This window comes from Nerophis lumbriciformis, linkage group LG18 (assembly GCF_033978685.3).
Source record: "Nerophis lumbriciformis linkage group LG18, RoL_Nlum_v2.1, whole genome shotgun sequence".
Lineage (NCBI taxonomy): Eukaryota > Metazoa > Chordata > Actinopteri > Syngnathiformes > Syngnathidae > Nerophis > Nerophis lumbriciformis.
In genome coordinates, this window is record NC_084565.2 from 23660416 (window position 1) to 23681474 (window position 21059).

General features: G+C 41.2%; 1 protein-coding gene across 2 annotated transcripts in view; it reads left to right on the forward strand.

Annotated features, from left to right (window-relative positions):
* trabd2b (TraB domain containing 2B) overlaps positions 1–21059 on the forward strand; it is a 228874-nt gene that overhangs the window by 140988 nt on the left and 66827 nt on the right. For both annotated transcript variants that reach the window (XM_061978565.1, XM_061978566.1), the window contains exon 3: positions 17142–17288. In XM_061978565.1, coding sequence (XP_061834549.1) covers positions 17142–17288 — 147 coding nt within the window. The remainder of the gene's footprint in view (positions 1–17141; positions 17289–21059) is intronic.

The following is a 21059-nucleotide window of genomic DNA, read 5'->3' on the forward strand; positions in this document are numbered from 1 at the left end:
AAGAGGTTATGTCATCCCTACAAGCCTGTGAACCTGCGAAACAGGCTTGTAGGGATGATATAGCCTCTTGTGTTTTTTCCTGACCTAACGTATAATATATATATATATATATATATACACAAAAAATAGCGCAGTGATTATAAACAATACATTTGAGGCAACCACTACAGTTGACACACTTTTCACAAAAGTCACAATTTCTTCGTAATTGTTGGTCCAAAGCTAATTAGGGATTTTGCCAAATGGGGGTACCGGTAATAGATTTTATGGGTCGTTTTTTGTATTTTGTTACGTTTATTGTGCCGCCGGGTGCGTGTTAGACAGCCTGCTGATCAATAAACACTACATGAATATATACTTTACAGAATTATATTTTGATTATATAAAGCATGTTTAATTGAAAGGTTTTAAGCTGCAGTATGTCTAAATCAGTGGTTCTTAACCTTGTTGGAGGTACCGAACCCCACTAGTTTCATATGTGCATTCACCGAACCCTTCTTTAGTGAAAAATAAAATGTTTTTTTTCAAATTCAAGACAAAGTTATATGTTTTTGGTAACACTTTAGTATGGGAACATATTCTAAGTAACAAAGACTTAATTTAGAGTTTTTTTGGACACTAGGGGAACATAATCTAAGTAACAAAGACTTAATTTAGAGTTATTTGGTTAGGGTTAGAGGGTTAGGGTTATAATAAGGCCATGCCGAATAAGGCATTAATAAGTACTTAATAATGACTAGTTAAGAGCCAATATGTTACTAATTTGCATGTCAATAAGCAACTAATTAATGGTGAATATGTTCCCCATACTAAAGTGTTACCATGTTTTATTACTGGTGCATGAACATCACCTTGTTCAAAGAACAAAACCAACACAGTGCATAAACTCACAACAAATTACACACCTGCAAATGAGTCTGACTTCTGCTGTTGCTGTTTCTGTAATACGCAGATTGATATGAATTTTTATTTACACGATGAGTCGGGTGTGTCTTGACCTCTGCCGAACCCCTGAGCCTGACTCACCGAACCCCTAGGGTTTGATCGAACCCAGGTTAAGAACCACTGGTCTAAAACTATATTTAGACATGTTTTTATGGTTTATTTTGTCAGGAAAACCGTAATGCATAGCATAGCCGCACACGTCCTTGGTAGCAAACATGGCGCCTGTTGTTTACTTGTCCCATACGCTCTTCATACACCACTCTGTTGTGCCCTGTACAGAATTATATTCTGACGTTATAAAAGCATGTTTAATTGTAAGGTTTTGAGCTGTAGTATGTCTAAAACTATATTTAGACATATTTTCATGGTTTATTTTGTCAGGAAAACTAATGTCACAACAACCGTAATTAGGGATGTCCGATAATGGCTTTTTTGCCGATATCCGATATTCCGATATTTTCCAACTCTTAATTACCGATACCGATATCAACAGATACCGATATATATAGTTGTGGAATGAACACGTTATTATGCCTAATTTGAACAACCAGGTATGGTGAAGATAAGGTCCTTTTTAAAAAAAATTATAAAATAAAATAAGATAAATAAATTAAAAACCCATCCATCCATCCATCTTCTTCCGCTTATCCGAGGTCGGGTCGCGGGGGCAGCAGCCTAAGCAGGGAAGTCCAGACTTCCCTCTCCCCAGCCACTTTGTCTAGCTCTTCCCGGGGGACCCCGAGGCGTTCCCAGGCCAGCCGGGAGACATAGTCTTCCCAACGTGTCCTGGGTCTACCCCGTGGCCTCCTACCGGTCGGATGTGCCCTAAACACCTCCCTAGGGAGGCGTTCGGATGGCATCCTGACCAGATGCCCGAACCACCTCATCTGGCTCCTCTCGAAATTAAAAACATTTTCTTGAATAAAAAAGAAAGTAAAACAATATAAAAACAGTTACATAGAAACTAGTAATTAATGAAAATGAGTAAAATTAACTGTTAAAGGTTAGTACTATTAGTGGACCAGCAGCACGCACAATCATGTGTGCTTACGGACTGTATCCCTTGCAGACTGTATTGATATATATTGATATATAATGTAGGAACCAGAATATTAATAACGGAAAGAAACAACCCTTTGTGTGAATGAGTGTGAATGGGGGAGGGAGGTTTTTTGGGTTGGTGCACTAATTGTAAGTGTATCTTGTGTTTTTTATGTTGATTTAAAAAAAAAAAACGATACCGATAATAAAAAAACGATACCGATAATTTCCGATATTACATTTTGAAGCATTTATCGGCCGATAATATCGCATCTCTAACCGTAATGGTGAGCAAACTTGCCCCCTTTGGATTCAGTACCCCCCCTTTGCAACTGGCTGCTTGACTTCCTCACAGACAGACCCCAATCTGTGAGAGTGGGCAACAACACCTCCAGTGCCATCTCCCTGAGCACCGTCTCCCCCCAGGGCTGCGTCCTGAGTCCGCTGCTGTTCACGTTGATGACCCATGACTGCTGCGCCAGGTCCACTACTAACCACATTGTGAAGTATGCGGACGACACGACAGTGGTGGGCCTCATCCGTGACAACAACGACATGGACTACAGGGAGGAGGTGAAACATGTGGTTGACTGGTGCAGAACCAACAACCTGGTCCTGAATGTCAACAAGACCAAGGAGATCATCGTTGACTTCAGGAAGCACCAGTCCAGCCACGCTCCACTCTTCATCAACGGCACAGCAGTGGAGATGGTAAGCAGCACCAAGTTCCTGGGGGTTCAGATAACTGACAATATAACCTGGTCCCTACACACCGGAGCTCTTGTAAAAAGAGCTCAGCAGCACATGCCCTCTTTGCGTCGGATGAAAAGAGCACAGCTCCCTCCCCCCATTCTCACCACATTCTACAGAGGCACTATAGAGAGCCTACTGACCAACAGCATCTCTGTCTGGACTGGAGCCTGCAGTGCCTCAGACTGGAAGTGTCTCCAGAGAGTGGTGAGGACGGCGGAAAAGATCATCCTCTTCCTCCTATACAGGAGATCGCAAAAGCCGCTGCCTGACCAGGGCTCAGAAAATCTGCAAAGACTCCTCCCACCCCCACCAAGGACTGTTTTCACTGCTGGACTCTAGAAAGAGGTTCCGCAGCCTCCGAAGCAGAACCTCCAGGCCGTAAGACTCTTGAACGCATCATAATTAAATTATCCCCTCAACTCCCCCCAAAATGGATTAACTCGCTGGAATAAAAAATACAATATAACATACATCCATAAACGTGGATGCATGTGAAAAAGTGCAATATATTTATCTGTACAGTAATATATTTATTTATATATATTTATATATGTATTTATTTATTTTATATATATATGTATTATTTGTATATATTTATTTATTTATATATGCACCTTATTGCTTTTTTATCCTGCACTACCATGAGCTTATGTAACAAAATTTTGTTCTTATCTGTGCTGTAAAGTTCAAATTTGAATGACAATAAAAAGGAAGTCTAAGTCTAAGTCTAAGTAATGCATAGGTCCAAGCATAGCCGCACACGTCCTTGGTAGCAAACATGGCGCCTGTTTTTTACTTGTCCCATACTCTCTTCACACACCACTCTGACGGGCACATGCAGGCGGGCGTGTTTGGGAGCGTGCGCGTGTCGGCATTAGCAGGGATGAAGAACCTGGAAGGCGGCGATGACTCAACGCCAGATGGGATGAGTTGAAAGTGCTGCTCACCTTCAAACAAGCGAGTCAAGCCCACATGCTGGAAGGCGCCAAGAGGCTGTAAAAGTCTCCTGGCCAAAAGGGACACGTTAGAATGTTGCCTTGAAAAGCCCCTGACAGCTTACACGGTTTCCTGGGAGAGAAGAAACCCAAGAGGGGACGACGGAGGAGCTATCATGCGAGATGACTTTGATGGGGTCTTGTGTGACACCATCTCTTCCCCTGCTGCCACACTGAGATACTACAGCTTTGACCATAATGGACGCAGAGGCTTTAATGGCTTATTTTATGGGCCTGCACTGTGGTCATGAAGGGAAAGTACTCTCTGCGGACAACTGGGTAGGCGATATCTCCTTTTCTCGGCCCTGCCATGGATGTTATTTCAACTCCAGCCTCGCGGTCCCGGCAGGGTGCTGTGAACCCAATCCCCTCTACACGGCCAGCCCCAGAGGGATCCAGCGGTGCGTGTCTTCGGGGGTCAGGGGTCCGGCGAAAAGCCTTTTCAAGCCATGAAACACAAGCGGCTCTCAGGGAGGGGAGAGGGAGAGAGAGAGAGCGACCGAGGGGGGGAAACAAACCGCCCTGTTTTCTTTATCAGCGCCCGATTAAATGACCGCCAGATAAAGACGGAGAGAAAGGATTCTCATTTAGTTTGAAGGGTCCCGGATTGGCGTCGCCACTAAGTCTGAATATGACAACAATAACAGACTGCACATTTTAGAAGCTCTTAGGCCCAGTCTACATTAAGCCGGATAACTCCTTAAATGAATAATTATTTAGCCTAAGCATCGTGTCGGCCACACTAACCCATCGTTTAATTTACAAATAGAGATGTCCGATAATACCGGACTGCCGATATTATCGGCCGATAAATGCTTTAAAATGTAATATCGGAAATTATCGGTATCGGTTTCAAAAAGTAAAATTGATGACTTTTTAAAACGCCGCTGTACGGAGTGGTACACGAACGTAGGGAGAAGTACAGAGCGCCAATAAACCTTAAAGGCCTACTGAAACCCACTACAACCGACCACGCAGTCTGATAGTTTATATTTTAATGATGAAATCTTAACATTGCAACACATGCCAATACGACCGGGTTAGCTTACTAAAGTGCAATTTTAAATTTTGCGCGAAATATCCTGCTGAAAACGTCTCGGTATGATGACGTCAGCGCGTGACGTCACAGATTGTGGAGGATATTTTGGGACAGCATGGTGGCCAGCTATTAAGTCGTCTGTTTTCATCGCAAAATTCCACAGTATTCTGGACATCTGTGTTGGTGAATCTTTTGCAATTTGTACAATGAACAATGGAGACAGCAAAGAAGAAAGTTGTAGGCGGGAAGCGGTGTATTGCGGGCGGCTGCAGCAACACAAACACAGCCGGTGTTTCATTGTTTACATTCCCGAAAGATGACAGTCAAGCTTTACCATTGGCCTGTGGAGAACTGGGACAACAGAGACTCTTACCAGGAGGACTTTGAGTTGGATACGCAGACACGGTACCGTGTCTGCGTATCCAACTCAAAGTCCGGCAAATCATCAACTCAAAGTCCGGCAAATCATTGCAGCCGCAGCTGCAATGATTTGCAGCTGCGGCTTCCAAACATTTGATCGCTTGCCCGTACGAGCGAGCCTGGTTGTGTTGTGGCTAATAGAGTATATATATATCTTGTGTTTATTTACTGTTTTAGTCATTCCCAGCTGAATATCAGGTCCCACCCGCCTCTCACAGCATCTTCCCTATCTGAATCGCTCCCACTGCCCTCTAGTCTGTCACTTTCACTTTCCTCATCCACAAGTCTTTCATCCTCGCTCAAATTAATGGGGAAATCATCGCTTTCTCGGTCCGAATCGCTCTCGCTGCTGGTGGCCATGATTGTGGGATCCAGCGTGGGATCCAATGTGCAGATGTGAGGAGCTCCACAACCTGTGACGTCACGCTACTCGTCTGCTACTTCCGGTACAGGCAAGGCTTTTTTATCAGCGACCAAAAGTTGCGAACTTTATCGTCAATGTTCTCTACTAAATCCTTTCAGCAAAAATATGGCAATATCGCAAAATGATCAAGTATGACACATAGAATGGACCTGCTATCCCCGTTTGAATAAGAAAATCGCATTTCAGTAGCCCTTTAAAGGCATTGCCAATCACATAATATCTACGGCTTTTCACACACACACACACAAGTGAATGCCATGCATACTTGGTCAACAGCCATACAGGTCACACTGAGGGTGGCCGTATAAACTTTAACACTGTTACAAATATGCGCCACATTGCAGAGGTGGGACCAAGTCATTGTTTTGCAAGTCACAAGTAAGTCTCAAGTCTTTGCCCTCAAGTCCGAGTCAAGTCCCGAGTCAAGACAGGCAAGCCCCGAGTCAAGTCCAAAGTCAAGACTGGAAAGTCTCAAGTCAAGTCCTAAGTCCTGCATTTTGAGTTTTGAGTCCTTTCAAGTCCTTTTAACCACAGACTAATATATTAACACAGATTGTGTATGCTTTTCAAACGCTGTATTTATTTATTAAAACAAGTGCATTTTAAATTGCAGGAAAGAAAATTGTGCTGACATTGCACTTTATAATAGCACTATTAACCAGTCATTTTAAACATTAACTCATTCCTTTACAGAACAAACACATTGAAAAATAAAGTGCAAATGTACTTATTTGTACAAAAGTGTTAACATTGAAAAAACATGACATATACGTGAACATAACAAAAAAGTTGTACTTTTTATATGTCAGGGCCCTATGCTGCATTGCATTTGCAAAAGACCAAATTAGCCAAGAGTCTGTCAGTCATTTGTGCACGATGGGGGCGTAGTATGATGCCACCATGGCTGAAAACTCGCTCCACTGGAGCACTGGAGGCAGGCACTGCCAAGACTCTCATGGCCACTTGGAACAGTGAAGGAAGAGTCTTCATGTTCAATGCCCAGAACAAAAGGGGGGAGAGATGTTTTTTGGGTTGGTGTACTACTTGTAAGTGTATCTTGTGTTTTTTATGTTGATTTAATAAAAAAAATAAAAATATATATTTCTTGTGCGGCCCAATACCAATCGATCCACGGACCAGTACCGGGCCGCGGCCCGGTGGTTGGGGACCACTGAGGTAAACAACCAACAGTATGTCAGAAAGCTAGCTAAAACGGTACACATATTCATAATATAGTATACATTTTAACTGACCTTTATTTTACTATTTTTGTCTTTTTTTAGGTGGCTAAAATACGCGGTGCTGCTGACCGCCGTCTAACGTTACGTGTGATATATTGACTAACGTAACCCTGCTTAAAAAAAATCACTGAACAAAAAGTATGAATATGGTAGTGAACTGCAACAGATTCCCGTGTTTGCAATAACGTTATAACGTTAGCAGTGAGTTTACAGCCTCACTGATTTAACTACACAGCAAATAAAAGTCACGTTACTTAGCCAATAAATGTTATCTTACATTCAAAACTTACCGTTCTTTGTGCAACTTCAAATGCCGGACGAAGTTGGAAGTTGTTGCCTCTCCATCAGTAATTTTCGAACCGCATGTGTTGCATACTGCAAACCGTTTTGTGTTGACCACCTCGTAATTTTTATACCCAAACGAAATTATTTTAGGTATAATTTTTTGTTCACTGGCATATGCCAGTGGTTTGGACATGTCTTCTTCGTTGGTTGTCCTGCAATTTGATTGGATGAATGCTGTGTGATGAAAACAAAGTAGATCTAATTTGATTGGCTGTTGTACTGAGACCACACCAGCTGACACACGCAACGCTGATAGACAAGTACACAATGAAAAATACGGAGCGCTCCCGAATAACTTTTTCATCTTTGGGTTTTGGGGAAAGTAGCAAGTCATGTCAAGTCATGTCAATTCAAAAGGCTCAAGTCCAAGTGAAGTCACAAGTCATTGATGTTAAAGTCTAAGTCGAGTTGCAAGTCTTTTTACATTTTGTCAAGTCGAGTCTAAAGTCATCAAATTCATGACTCGAGTCTGACTCGAGTCCAAGTCATGTGACTCGAGTCCACACCTCTGCCACATTGTGAACCCACACCAAACAAGAATGACAAACACATTTCGGGAGAACATCCGCACCGTAACACAACTTAAACACAACAGCACAAATACCCAGAACCCCTTGCGGCAATAACTCTTCCGGGACGCTACAATATACACCCCCTGATACCCCCCAACCCCGCCCACCTCAACCTCCTCATGTCCCAAATTCCAAGCTGCTGTTCTGAGGCATGTTAAAAAAAATAATGCACTTTGTGACTTCAATAATAAATATGGCAGTGTCATGTTGTAATTTTTTGCCATAACTTGAGTTGATTTATTTTGGAAAACCTTGTTACATTGTTTAATGCATCCAGCGGTGCATCACAACAAAATTAGGCATAATAATGTGTTAATACCACGACTGTATATATCTGTATCGGTTGATATCGGAATCGGTAATTTAGAGTTGGACAATATCGGAATATCGGCAAAAAAGCCATTATCGGACATCTCTATTTACAAACTGAGTTCGGAGAGGAAGTGACGCCATAAAGACCGCGCCCCACACAGGAAGGGACGTCAGAAAGAACGCGCCACAGCCAGCTTCATAACAGACGCTTGTAGAAATCACACATGAATACCTTAAAAGAAGGTAGGTAGGTCTTTATTGTCATTGCACAAGTACAACAAAACTTTGTTTTCACCACAAACCCCGTTCAAGATTGGACAAACAAACAGTGTACAGGGTCACAGAACAGGAACGCCACAAGGCGACCCATCAGAGGGGAAAAAGGTAAACGCTGGGGGAAGATGAGTAAAAAAACAACAATCTCGACTGGACTCCTAAGGGGGCCCAGTCTGGAGTGGGAAGAACCTCCATAGCAAAGCACATGTACCGTATTTTTCGGACTATAAGTCGCAGTTTATTTCATAGTTTGGCCGGGCTCCTGTGCGACTTATATATATATTTTTTCCTTTTTTATCATGCATTTTCAGCAGGTGCGACTTATACTCCGGTGCGACTTATACTCCGAAAAATACGGTACATATTACAACATCTCGAGACTTGGGGGGAGTGGGGGGCCACAGTGGCAGGCTGCAGCTCTTCAGGCGCTGCCAAGCCGTCCATCACCCGCGTCAAGGGCGTTGGATGGGGGGTGTTGGATGGGGGGTGGGGTATGTGTGTGTGGCGTATATTTTTGTGGATGCATGTGTGTGTGTGTGTAGGACAGTGTTTTTCAACCACTGTGCCGCGGCACCGTGAGATAGAGTCTGGGTAGGGATGTCCCGATCCGATATTTGGATCGGAATCGGCCGCCGATATTTGCCAAAAAATGCGTATCGGCAAGGCATGGGAAAATGCCAATCCAGATCCAGTTTAAAAAAAAAATCCGTTCCGTGTTTTCCAACGCACCGATTTAAATAATACATTCCACTTTTCTGCCGCTCCCTAAATTCCGTTCCGTTAAGACGGCCATGTGAATTAAAAAGTTAACGGTAAAAATGTTAGCTGTCTCTGTGCGATATAGAAAATGACTATATCGTGATATTGGAGTATACGTTCTCACGCAGTTGCTTTTAGCTGCGGGCATTACACTACAGGCTCTTCCCACTCCTTCTTGTCTCCTTCTCACAGACAGACAAGCGCACCTTCTTACACACGTCACATACTGTCACGTCATACGTCACATACTGTCACGTCATACGTCACATACGTATACGCACTCTCCCAGCAGAGAGGTAGCAGCATGGGTAACGTTAGCTATGATGCTAGCGCAGCCGTGCGAGTGGTAATACGAATGAAGGAACAATTAATTAATTCCCCCAAAAAACAGCACCGGGTCCATCGTCTGGCGGTGGTTTGGCTTCAAGTGGGAATATGTCGAACAGACAACCGTAATATGTCAAGTGTGGAGCAAAAGCGTTGCTATAAAAAGTAGCATTACTGCTAATATGTAGCATCATTTGAAAGTCCACTGCTAGAGAATGAACAGTGCTTACTCCGCATGTCAACATCTCCGTTCGGTGCCACACGCCCACACCATAAAAATGCCGAGGCAAACATTTCCAGATCAACACCGTATGAAATTTTTTTTGATTTTTTTAGTTGTGATTTCCTTCTCTGGTTTAAATGTGACTTAGATAATGGGTTTCACTATGTGAAGCGCGTTGAGTCACTAGAGAAAAAGCGCTATATAAATATAATTCACTTCACTTCTCTGCATGAAAGTTTAAAATGAGCATATATTAATGCAGTATGAAGACGAATGTTTTAATGTAGTCACATAGAATCATCATACTGCTGTGATTATATGCATCAAGTGTTCATTATATATATCGTGTATCGCCTTAAAATATCGCGATATTAAAAAAAGGCCATATCGCCCAGCCCTAGTTCAATGATGCCATTTCTGTTTGTCATGTATAATTTTGTCTATTTTGTGTTTATCCTTGAATAAACAGGTCAGTTTCTTGTTACCAACCATTGTGTATTATTCAAACTCACCTAATTCAGCTGGCTAGTTGTTATCAAGAGTACTAAAACCCTTTTCAACATGAATCTGACAACTAAGTAGACTAAATAACTTTAAACTTTAATACATGCTCGGATAGGCCAGTATCGGCCGGTATCGGATCGGAAGTGCAAAAAAAAAACATCGGTATCGGATCGGGAGTGTAAAAACCTGGATCGTGACATCCCTAGTCTGGTGTGCCGTCGGAGAATATGTAATTTTGCCTATTTGGGTTAAAAATATTTTTTGCAAACCAGTAATAATAATCTGCAAATGTGCCGTTGTTGAGTGTCGGTGCTATCTAGAACGCGCCAGAGTAACCATGTTGTACTCTTCCATATCAGTAGGTGGCAGCCGGTAGCTAATTGCTTTGTAGATGTCGGGAACATGGTTTGTTGTGATCACAATATGCAGACAACAGCGTGCAGGTAAAAAGGCGTCCGTCTAATGCTTAAACCAAAAATAAACAAAAGGCGAGTGCCGCTAAGAAAAGGCATTGAAGCTTAGGGAAGGCTATGCAGAACGAAACTAAAACTGAACTGGTTGCAAAGTAAACAAAAACCGAATGCTGGAAGACAGCAAAGACTTACGGCGTGTGGAGCAGACGGAGTCCACAAATTACATCCGAACATGACATGACAATCAATGTACAGAAGACATGAAACTTCTACAGGAAAATACCAACAAAACAGGAAAAGCCACCAAAATAAGAGCGCAAGACAAGAACTAAAACACTACACACAGGAAGACACCAAAAAACCCCAAATAGGTCACGGCGTGATGTGACAGTACTTTGAGACAAGAGCTATATTCATGCATGGTTGGTTATGGTTTGAATTCTCATCCAAAACTTGCGAGAACAACTTTTTATTGTCAATATCAGCTACTGAGTTAAATTTTTTTATGCCTGCACATTTTTTCAATGACAAAAATGTGCCTTGGCTCAAAAAAGGTTGAAAAACACTGGTGTAGGAAACGCGCGATTGCAGCTATTTCAGATACAACACATGTCGGACGGCAACATAGCAATGCTGAGCGACGGTTTTGGATAAGGCCTGGAAGTGCGGCAGCCTGGTGGGATATGTTTGTCACCGAGTGTGTTGTGCCGGAGGAACGGCAAGAGAACTTTCGAGTGTCCAGGTCAGCTGTGATTCTACTTAGCGAAAAACTTTGTCCTTTTGTCGAAAGGGGAGATAACGAGAATGCGGGCTCCCGTGGACGAGGGAGTACTACAGAAAACACCGAATACATTTGGACTGGCAAAGCAGACTATCAGTTATTGTCCGCGACTAGGTTGGCAGAAGCGGGGATCAAACCTGGAACCCTCAAGTTGCTGGCACGGCCACTCTACCAACCGAGCTGTACCGTTGGTGGGAGACAGGTCTGGACTTGTTTACTATGAAGCCACACTGTTGTAACACTTGTTTTGCTGAAATAAGCAGGTGGCGTCCATGATAGCGTTGCTTGGATGGCAACACATGTTGCTCCAAAACTTGTATGTACCTTTCAGCATTCATGGTGCCTTGGGCACTAATACACCCCCATACCATCACAGACGCTGGCTTTTGAACTTTGCTCCTATAACAATCTGGATGGTTCTTTTCCTCTTTGGTTCGAAAGACATGACGTCCACAGTTTCCAAAAACAATTTGAAATGTGAACTCGTCAGACCACAGAACATTTTTCCAGGAATTTATTTGTATTGGGGCTGTCAAACTCATTTTAGATGGGGGGCCACATGGAGAAAAATCTACTCCCAAGTGGGCCGGACTGGTAAAATCACGGCACGATAACTTAAAAATAAAGACAACTTCAGATTGTTTTCTTTGTTTAAAAATAGAACAAGCACATTCTGAAAATGTACAAATCATAAAGTTGTTGGTTTTTTTTACACTTACATGTTGCGGTTAATAGTATTCTATCTTTATTTGTCGTTATTTATATTTTCTGAACAAATTATGTGATAACGTTCATCAGTCAACTCATTGGTGTTCATTTTCAATCTATCACGATAAAAAAATAACATAAAAATCAAATTACAGTATGTTATTTATGTTGTTTGCTCATTTTGCTGGACTGATGTACTAACATCATGTGGTTTATTTTTATTTTTACATATGTAGCATCATTTACAAAGATACAAATAATTGCTATTGTGACATCTAGTGGACACATTTAGAACAGCAGTTTCTTTCATTCAAAAATTTCGGCTAATTTTTATACTCCGCAAACTCATAGGGCCGTACGTTTGACACCCCTGGTTTATTCATAACGGGTTTTGAGACGTTTTTAATACAACTTTTCACAGCAAATTAATTATCAGTTTGAATCGAGAATCCATTCTAAATCAAATCGTCCCCCCAGAAAATCAGAAACAAAACGAATCAAAACGTGAGTTGTTATCAATCAATGAAAGTTAATGTATATAGCCCTTAATCACAAGTGTCTCAAAGGGCTGCACAAGCCACAACGACATCCTCGGCTCAGATCCCACATCAGGGCAAGAAAAAACTCAACCCAATGGGAACAATGAGAAACCCCGACCGGTGCAATGGACGTCGAGTGGAGCTAGTTAATAGTGTGAGAGTCCAGTCCATAGTGGGGCCAGCAGGGGATCGTCTTGAGTAGCGCAGAGACGTCCCCAACTGATGCACAGATGAGTGATGGCAGATCAACTCGTCGAAAAGGGTGGTCTATTTAAGGCTAGTGTATACAAATGAGTTTTAAGATGAGACTTAAATGCTTCTACTGAGGTAGCATCTCTAACTGTTACTGGTAGGGCATTCCAGAGTACTGGAGCCCGAATAGAAAACGCTCTATAACCCGCAGACTGTTTTGGGGCTCTGGGAATCACTAATAAGTTCTTAGAACGCAGATTTCTTACCGGGACATATGGTACAATACAATCAGCAAGATAGGATGGAGCTAGACCAGTGGTTCTTAACCTTGTTGGAGGTACCGAACCCCACCAGTTTCATATGCGCATTCACCGAACCCTTCTTTTGTGAAAAATAAAATGTTGGGTTTTTTTCAAATTCAAGACAAAGTTATATGTTTTTGGTAACACTTTAGTATGGGGAACATATTCTAAGTAACAAATACTTAATTTAGAGGTTTTTTTGGACACTAGGGGAACATATTCTAAGTAACAAAGACTTAATTTAGAGTTATTTGGTTAGGGTTGGGGTTAGGGGGTTAGGGCCAGGGTTAGAGGGTTAGGGTTATAATAAGGCCATGCCGAATAAGGCATTAATAAGTACTTAATAATATAGTTAAGAGCCAATATGTTACTAATTTGCATGTTAATAAGCAACTAATTAATGGTGAATATGTTCCCCATACTAAAGTGTTACCGTGTTTTATTACTGGTGCATGAACATCACCTTGTTCAATGAACAAAACCAACACAGTGCATAAACTCACAACAAATCACACACCTGCAAATCAGTCTGACTTCTGCTGTTGCCGTATCCGTAATACGCCGATAGGGAGAAGTTTTTATTTACACGATGAGTCGGGTGTGTCTTGACCCCCACCGAACCCCTCAGCCCGACTCACCGAACCCCTAGGGTTCGATCGAACCCAGGTTAAGAACCACTGAGCTAGACCCTTTAGTATTTTATACATAAGTAGTAAAACCTTAAAGATTAGATTAACATCACTCGTCAATATAGTATTTATGAAACTGTATCTGTACCATAATGTTATGCAAAACATCAGAGTCTAATGTCAGGTCTTGTAATTTCATTAGCTCCTTTCACTCAGGGTCGATGCAGTTCTTATCCCCAATCTTGCCACATGTACCTGAAGAGTCCAGTGGGTGTACAGGTTGAGTATGACAAGAAGAGGTAATTGTGTAAATCATGGCCCAGTTCCCAGAATAAATTGGTTGTGCAGCTGTATCACACATTAGCGGCTATACGCGAATCATCTTGCAGCACTTCCCAAAGGGCTGTTGGACTCCAAGGAAGCCAACCGAGGTTTGAAGTTATGATTAGATGAGTCATTTGGCGTAATCAAGTCTGCAAAGCTGTTTAGGTGCAATGTAGAAGTGTGTGAAATAGCTTCATTTGGGCCTCTTGGTTCCTGTAAGAGAGCTGAACAGACATCATCGGCTGGCCCGGCCCACATGTCAGGCCAATCAGATGTGGCGTGGCGCTGTAGGGGAGGGGGGGTGGGGTGGGGTGGGGGGGGGGAATAACCTTCGATTTGAACCATGCAGTGGCGTCACTGCACCGGCTGCTCGCAGTAAATTCCCTCAAAAAAGGGTTTACTTTTGGTATTAATGGCCGTTGTAAATTTACAGCACTCCGGTGGACGAAACAAAGGTTTTAAGAAGTCGCTCCAAACTTCCTGCAGCCGGAGTATGTATTTTGTGGTATGCTTTACCTGCAGTTGACCTAGATCAGGGGTCCCCAAACTACGGCCCGCGGGCCGGATCCGGTCCCTCAACATCCAAAATCCGGCCCACGGTAAGTCCCAAGTAAAAAAAAAAAAAAAAGGGGTTTTATTTTTATTTATTTTTTTTATTTTTATTTTATTTTTTTATTCTTAAAAGCTTTCCTTTCTAATCCATTTTCTACCGCTTGTTACTCTCGGTGTCTCCTAGCCGCTCAGGCAAATCATGTTGTCTAAAAATGAATTTTCCCATCGATAACGTGACTGTTAAATGTCAAAACGGATTAAAAAGACATGTTTTTATTTATATATATATATATATATATATATATATATATATATATATATATATATATATATATATATATATATATATGTCTTTTTAATCCGTTTTGACATTTAACATTATATATATATATATATATATATATATATATATATATATATATATATATATATATATATATAAATTGTCTTTTTAATCCGTTTTGACATTTAACTGTCACGTTATCGATGAGAAAATTCATTTTTAGACAATATGATTTGCCTAAGCGGCTAGGAGACACCGAGAGTAACAACCAGTAGAAAATGGATTAGAAAGGAAAGATTAAAAAAAATAAAAAAATAAATAAATAAAATAGAAAATAAAAATACTTTTTTTTTTACTTGGGTCTTCCCGTGGGCCGGATTTTGGATGCTGAGGGGCCGGATCCGGCCCTTGGGCCGTAGTTTGGGGACCCCTGATCTTGGTCAAAATTTTTTAACCCAGTGCGGCCCACGAGTCAAAAAGTTTGGGGACCCCTGATCTAGATGGAAGGTCTATCACATTGGGCTCAAAAGTACCTCAGATAACAATAATACAGTCGTGGTCAAAAGTTTACATACACTCGTGAAGGACATAATGTCATGGCTGTCTTGAGTTTCCAATCATTTCTACAACTCTTATTTTTTTGTGATAGAGTGATTGGAGCACATACTTGCTTGGTTCTTTTATGAATTTATTATGGGTCTACTGAAAATGTGACCAATTCTGCTGGGTCAAAAGTATACATACAGCAAACATACATTATCAATTTTGGTGATGTAGAAAAGTTACAATCAAATCAAATTATAGCTTCATGGCATGGCCTCTTAACTTCATGTTGACTTCTCTGAGCCCATTTAAATAAGACTCATGTAATGCAGTCATTAGACTCAGTTACAAACGCGACAAAGGGAAAGTCAAAGGAACTCAGCACAGATCTGAAAAAAATGAATCATTGACTAGAACAAGTCAGGAAAGTCACTTGGAGCCATTTCAAAGCAGCTTAAGGTCCCAAGAGCAACTGTGCAGACAATTGTAAGTATAAAGTACATGGCACAGTTTTGTCACTGCCACGATGAGGAAGAAAACGCAAGCTATCACCTGCTGCTGAGAGAAAATTGGTAAGGATGATCAAGAGTCAACCGAGAACCACCAAAAAGCAAGTCTGCAATGAATTGGAAGCTGCTGGAACACAGGTGTCAGTGTCCACAGTCAAACATGTTTTGCATCGCCATAGACTGTGAGGCTACCATGCAAGAATGAAGGCCTTGCTCCAGAAGCGACACATTAAGTTTAATCTAAAGTTTGCTGCTGATCACATGGACAAAGATAAGACCTTCTGGAGGAAAGTTCTGTAGTCAGATGAAGCAAAACATTTGCTGTTTGGCCACAATACCCAGCAATATGTTTGGAGGAGAAAAGGTGAGGTCTTTAATCCCAGGAATACCAATCCTAGTATTATGCTCTGGGGCTGTTTTGCTGCCAATGGAACTGGTGCTTTACAGAGAGTAAATGGGACAATGAAACAGGAGGATTACCTCAAAATTCTTCAGGACAACCTAAAATCATCAGCCTGGAGGTTGGGTCTTGGGCGCAGTTGGGTGTTCCAACAGAACAATGACCCCAAACACACGTTAAAAGTGGTAAAAAAAAAAAAAAGGCTAAATCAGGCTAGAATTAAGGTTTTAGAATGGCCTTCCCAAAGTCCTAACTTAAACGTGTGGACAATGCTGAAGGAACAAGTCCATGTCAGAAAACCAACACATTTAGCTGAACTTTAACAATTTTTTCAAGAGGACTGGACAAAAATTCCACCAGAAGCTTGTGGATGGCTACCAAAAGCGCCTTATTGCAGTGAAACTTGCCAAGGGACATGTGACCAAATATTAACATTGCTGTATGTATACTTTTGACCTAGCAGATTTGGTCACATGTTCAGTAGACCCATAATAAATTCATAAAAGAACCAAACTTCATGTATGTTTTTGTGACCAACAAGTATGTGCTCCAATCACGCAATCACAAAAAAATTATAGAAATGATTGGAAACTCAAGACAGCCATGACATTATGTTCTTTACAAGTGTATGTAAACTTTTGACCACGACTGTAAGTAAAGAATAAATAATAACAAAAAATAGGTCAGTAAAAGATGCAGTTGCCGAGCAGAAATGACGCACGGAATGACGTCTTGGACAAACGATAACCCCTACCACATAGTGCATAATCATATTTCCCTCTTCTTGCAGGTGCTGTTTGCCTTGAACCAAACGCTGCTACAGCACGAGAGTGTCCGAGCGGGCAGTCTGCAGGGCTCCTACACCACCGAGGACCTCATCACCCACTACAACTGCGGGGACCTCAGTTCCATCATCTTTAACCACGACACTTCGCAGGTTTGCACGGGCTACATTATCTCAGGGCCAATCACACAACTAGGATTGGACGATAGAAATGATAAAAATGTGGTCCACGATAGAGCTTTTAATACTATTGTCATATCGTGATTATGCATGTTGATGACACATTCTACCTGTGTCTGCAAATTGGACAGTGACAAGGCTCGCGGGTAATGTCCCTCCACAGTGGTGCTTCTAAATCACTAATCCTTGCCTCCATGGCGGAAAATAGACAAAGTTTCTTACATTATCACTGGAGGACGAGAAATAGGTAAAGATATCGACGTCCCACTGGGGTGAGTTTTTCCTTGCCCTTATGTGGGCTCTGTACCGAGGATGTCGTTGTGGCTTGTGCAGCCCTTTGAGACACTTGTGATTTAGGGCTATATAAATAAACATTGATTGATTGATTGATGCGATACTACACACCATAGGACGGGGGTCGGCAACCCGCGACTCTAGGGCCACATGCGGCTCTTTTTCGAAAATGTATGAAAAAAGATGAGGGGAAAAAATATATTTTTTGTGTTAATATGGTTTCTGTAGGAGGACAAACATGACAAAAACCTCCCCAATTGTTATAAAGCACACTGTTTGTATTAAACATGCTTCACTGATTCGAGTATTTGGCGAGCGCCGTTTTGTCCCACTAATTTTGGCGGTCCTTGAACTCACAGTAGTTTGTTTACATGTATAACTTTCTGGGACGTGTTTTATGCCACTTATTTTTCTGTCTAATTTTGTCCACCAAACTTTTAACGTTGTGCATGAATGCACAAAGGTGAGTTTTGTTGATGTTATTGACTTGTGTGGAGTGCTAATCGGGCATATTTGGTCAGAGCATGATTGCAAGCTAATCGATGCTAACATGCTATTTAGGCTAGCTATATGTACATATTGCATCATTATGCCTCATTTGTAGCTATATTTGAGCTCATTTAGTTTCCTTTAAGTCCTCTTAATTCAATTTATATCTCATGACACACTATCTGTATGTAATATGGCTTTTAATTTTTTTTTGCGGCTCCAGACAGATTTGTTTTTGTATTTTTGGTCCAATATGGCTCTTTCAACATTTTGGGTTGCCGACCCCTGCCATAGGAGGATTCAAAAAGCATCGCTGAAGCATAGTTAACCACTCACAGCTTTTGTGATAATTTTAATAATAATAACTGGGATTTATATAGCGCTTTTCTAAGTACCCAAAGTCGCTTTACATGTAGAACCCATCAATCATTCACACTTGGTGGTGGTAAGCTACTTTCATAGCCACAGCTGCCCTGGGGTAGACTGACGGAAGCGTGGCTGCAATTTTGCGCCAACGGCCCCTCCAACCACCACCTAACATTCATCATTCAATTCACCGGTGTGAGTGGCACCGGGGGCAAAGGGTGAAGTGTCCCGCCCAAGGACACAACGGCAGCGATTTTTGGATGGTAAGAGGCGGGGAGCGAACCTGCAACCCTCAGGTTTCTGGCACGGTTGCTCTACCCACCACGCCATGCCGCCCCCGGCATTGCGTGGCGGGGGCGGCATGTGTTTTTATTCACAAATCAGAGCCAATATAAGTTTTTAATTTTGTTAGTTATTTTGCACTATTGACTTTATTATAAATTGTGTATGTAATAAAAGGAATAAAGAAATTACCGTATTTTCCGGACTATAAGGCGGACTTAAAATCCTTTTTTCCCCTCAAAACTCGACAGTGCGCCTTATAACTCGGTGCGCCTAATGTAAGGAATCATTTTGGTTGAGCATGCCTACCTCGAAGGTATTTTATTTGGTACATCGTGTAGTGATAAGTGTGACCAGTAGATGGCAGTCAAACATAAGAGATATGTGTAGACTGCACTATGATGGGCCTCAAGTAAACAACACCAACATTTTAAATGTTCCATTGAAAATAAAGAACATTACACACGGCGCTCAAAAATCTATCAAAAATGTTGTAGTACGACTTTGGTAAGCTATGAAGCATTGTTGGTGCATTCAACATCCGAGTATTATTATGGTGTGTGTATAAGGTAAGACGTATTATCTGGCGTTTTGTTTCGCAGTATTATGCAAAAGCAACTTTTCCTACCTTCTGGTACCTGCTGATATGTATTTGGGATCTGCGTAAATCCTGAAAAATTGCGCACATCCGCCTTTGTAGTCCGTGGCGTGACCGTAGTCGATGATATTCATTCTCCGTTGTTGCCATTTCTAATAAAAAGGTAGTGTAAAGTTCTTACTTATATCTGTTAGTAAACTCGCCATGGAATCCCTAAAACATACCGGTGTCGTGAGTTTACATTATTAACCCAAGGAACTTTACTTATTAAAGTTCCGGTCGGACGTTTTTTCACGGGACACATTTCCGATACTGCTCTGTTATTGATTTAAGTAAAGTCTGAATGTATTAAAACAGTTAGCTCCATCTTTTGACACTTCTTCCACTTCCGTCCTTGCACGCTACACCGCTACAACAAAGATGACGGGGAGATGACGCTGCCGAATCCTGAAGCGACTGTCAGAAAGCGGCTTGAAGATGATCTGTAAAACATAATCTATGGAACATTTTGACCAAAAAACTACCATTACATGTTATGTAGACCACAAGTATTTTACATTTTGAAAGAAAATATGAAATACTATGACTCTTTTAATGCTCCCTATAATCCGGTGCGCCTTATATATGAAAAAAGATAAAAAATAGACCATTCATCGGCAGTGCTCTTTATAATCCGTTGTGCCCTATGGTCCGAAAAATACGGTATATAAATATGAATTGATATTGCTACATCGCCACCATGTAGTTTTGCATTACACTTGAGGTCAAAATGTAATCATTTAACGATCTAGAACATTTTAAGTATCAGTTTGACCAATAGTGCTCCTGTAACTACTTGGTATTGGAATGGTACCCAAATGTATAGTATTGCCCAAAACTATCCAAATAACATACCGTAAGAAAGTGTTTATTACATTTTAACAAAAGTGTGGAGGGAAACATGATGAAGTGATTTTAACTGTAAGTAAATCAGTAATAGTTGTGAAAAAAAATCTACCGTATTTTTCGGAGTATAAGTCGCTCTGGAGTATAAGTCGCACCGGCCGAAAATGCATAATAAAGAAGGAAAAAAACATATATAAGTCGCACTGGAGTATAAGTCGCATTTTTTGGGGAAATGTATTTGATAAAACCCAACACCAAGAATAGACATTTGAAAGGCAATTTAAAATAAATAAAGAATAGTGAACAACAGGCTGAATAAGTGTACGTTATATGAGGCATAAATAACCAACTGAGAACGTGCCTGGTATGTTAACGTAACATATTATGGTAAGAGTCATTCAAATAACTATAACATATAGAACATGCTATACGTTTACCAAACAATCTGTCACTCCTAGTCGCTAAATCCCATGAAATCTTATACGTCTAGTCTCTTACGTGAATGAGCTAAATAATATTATTTGATAATTTCACACATAAGTCGCTCCTGAGTATAAGTCGCACCCCTCAAACTATGAAAAATACTGCGACTTATAGTCCGAAAAATACGGTAACTGGAAATGACACAATGTTAGCTCATATGTCAGCAACTAAATTAGGGGTCTTTGTAACCCATTTTAAAATGGTTCTATTTTAATCTATATACCACATTTTATATTGTGATATAGGCAGCAATATACAGTACAGGCCCATAGTTTGGACACACCTTCTCATTTCAATGTGTTTTCTTTATTTTCATGACTATTTACATTGTAGATTGTCACTGAAGG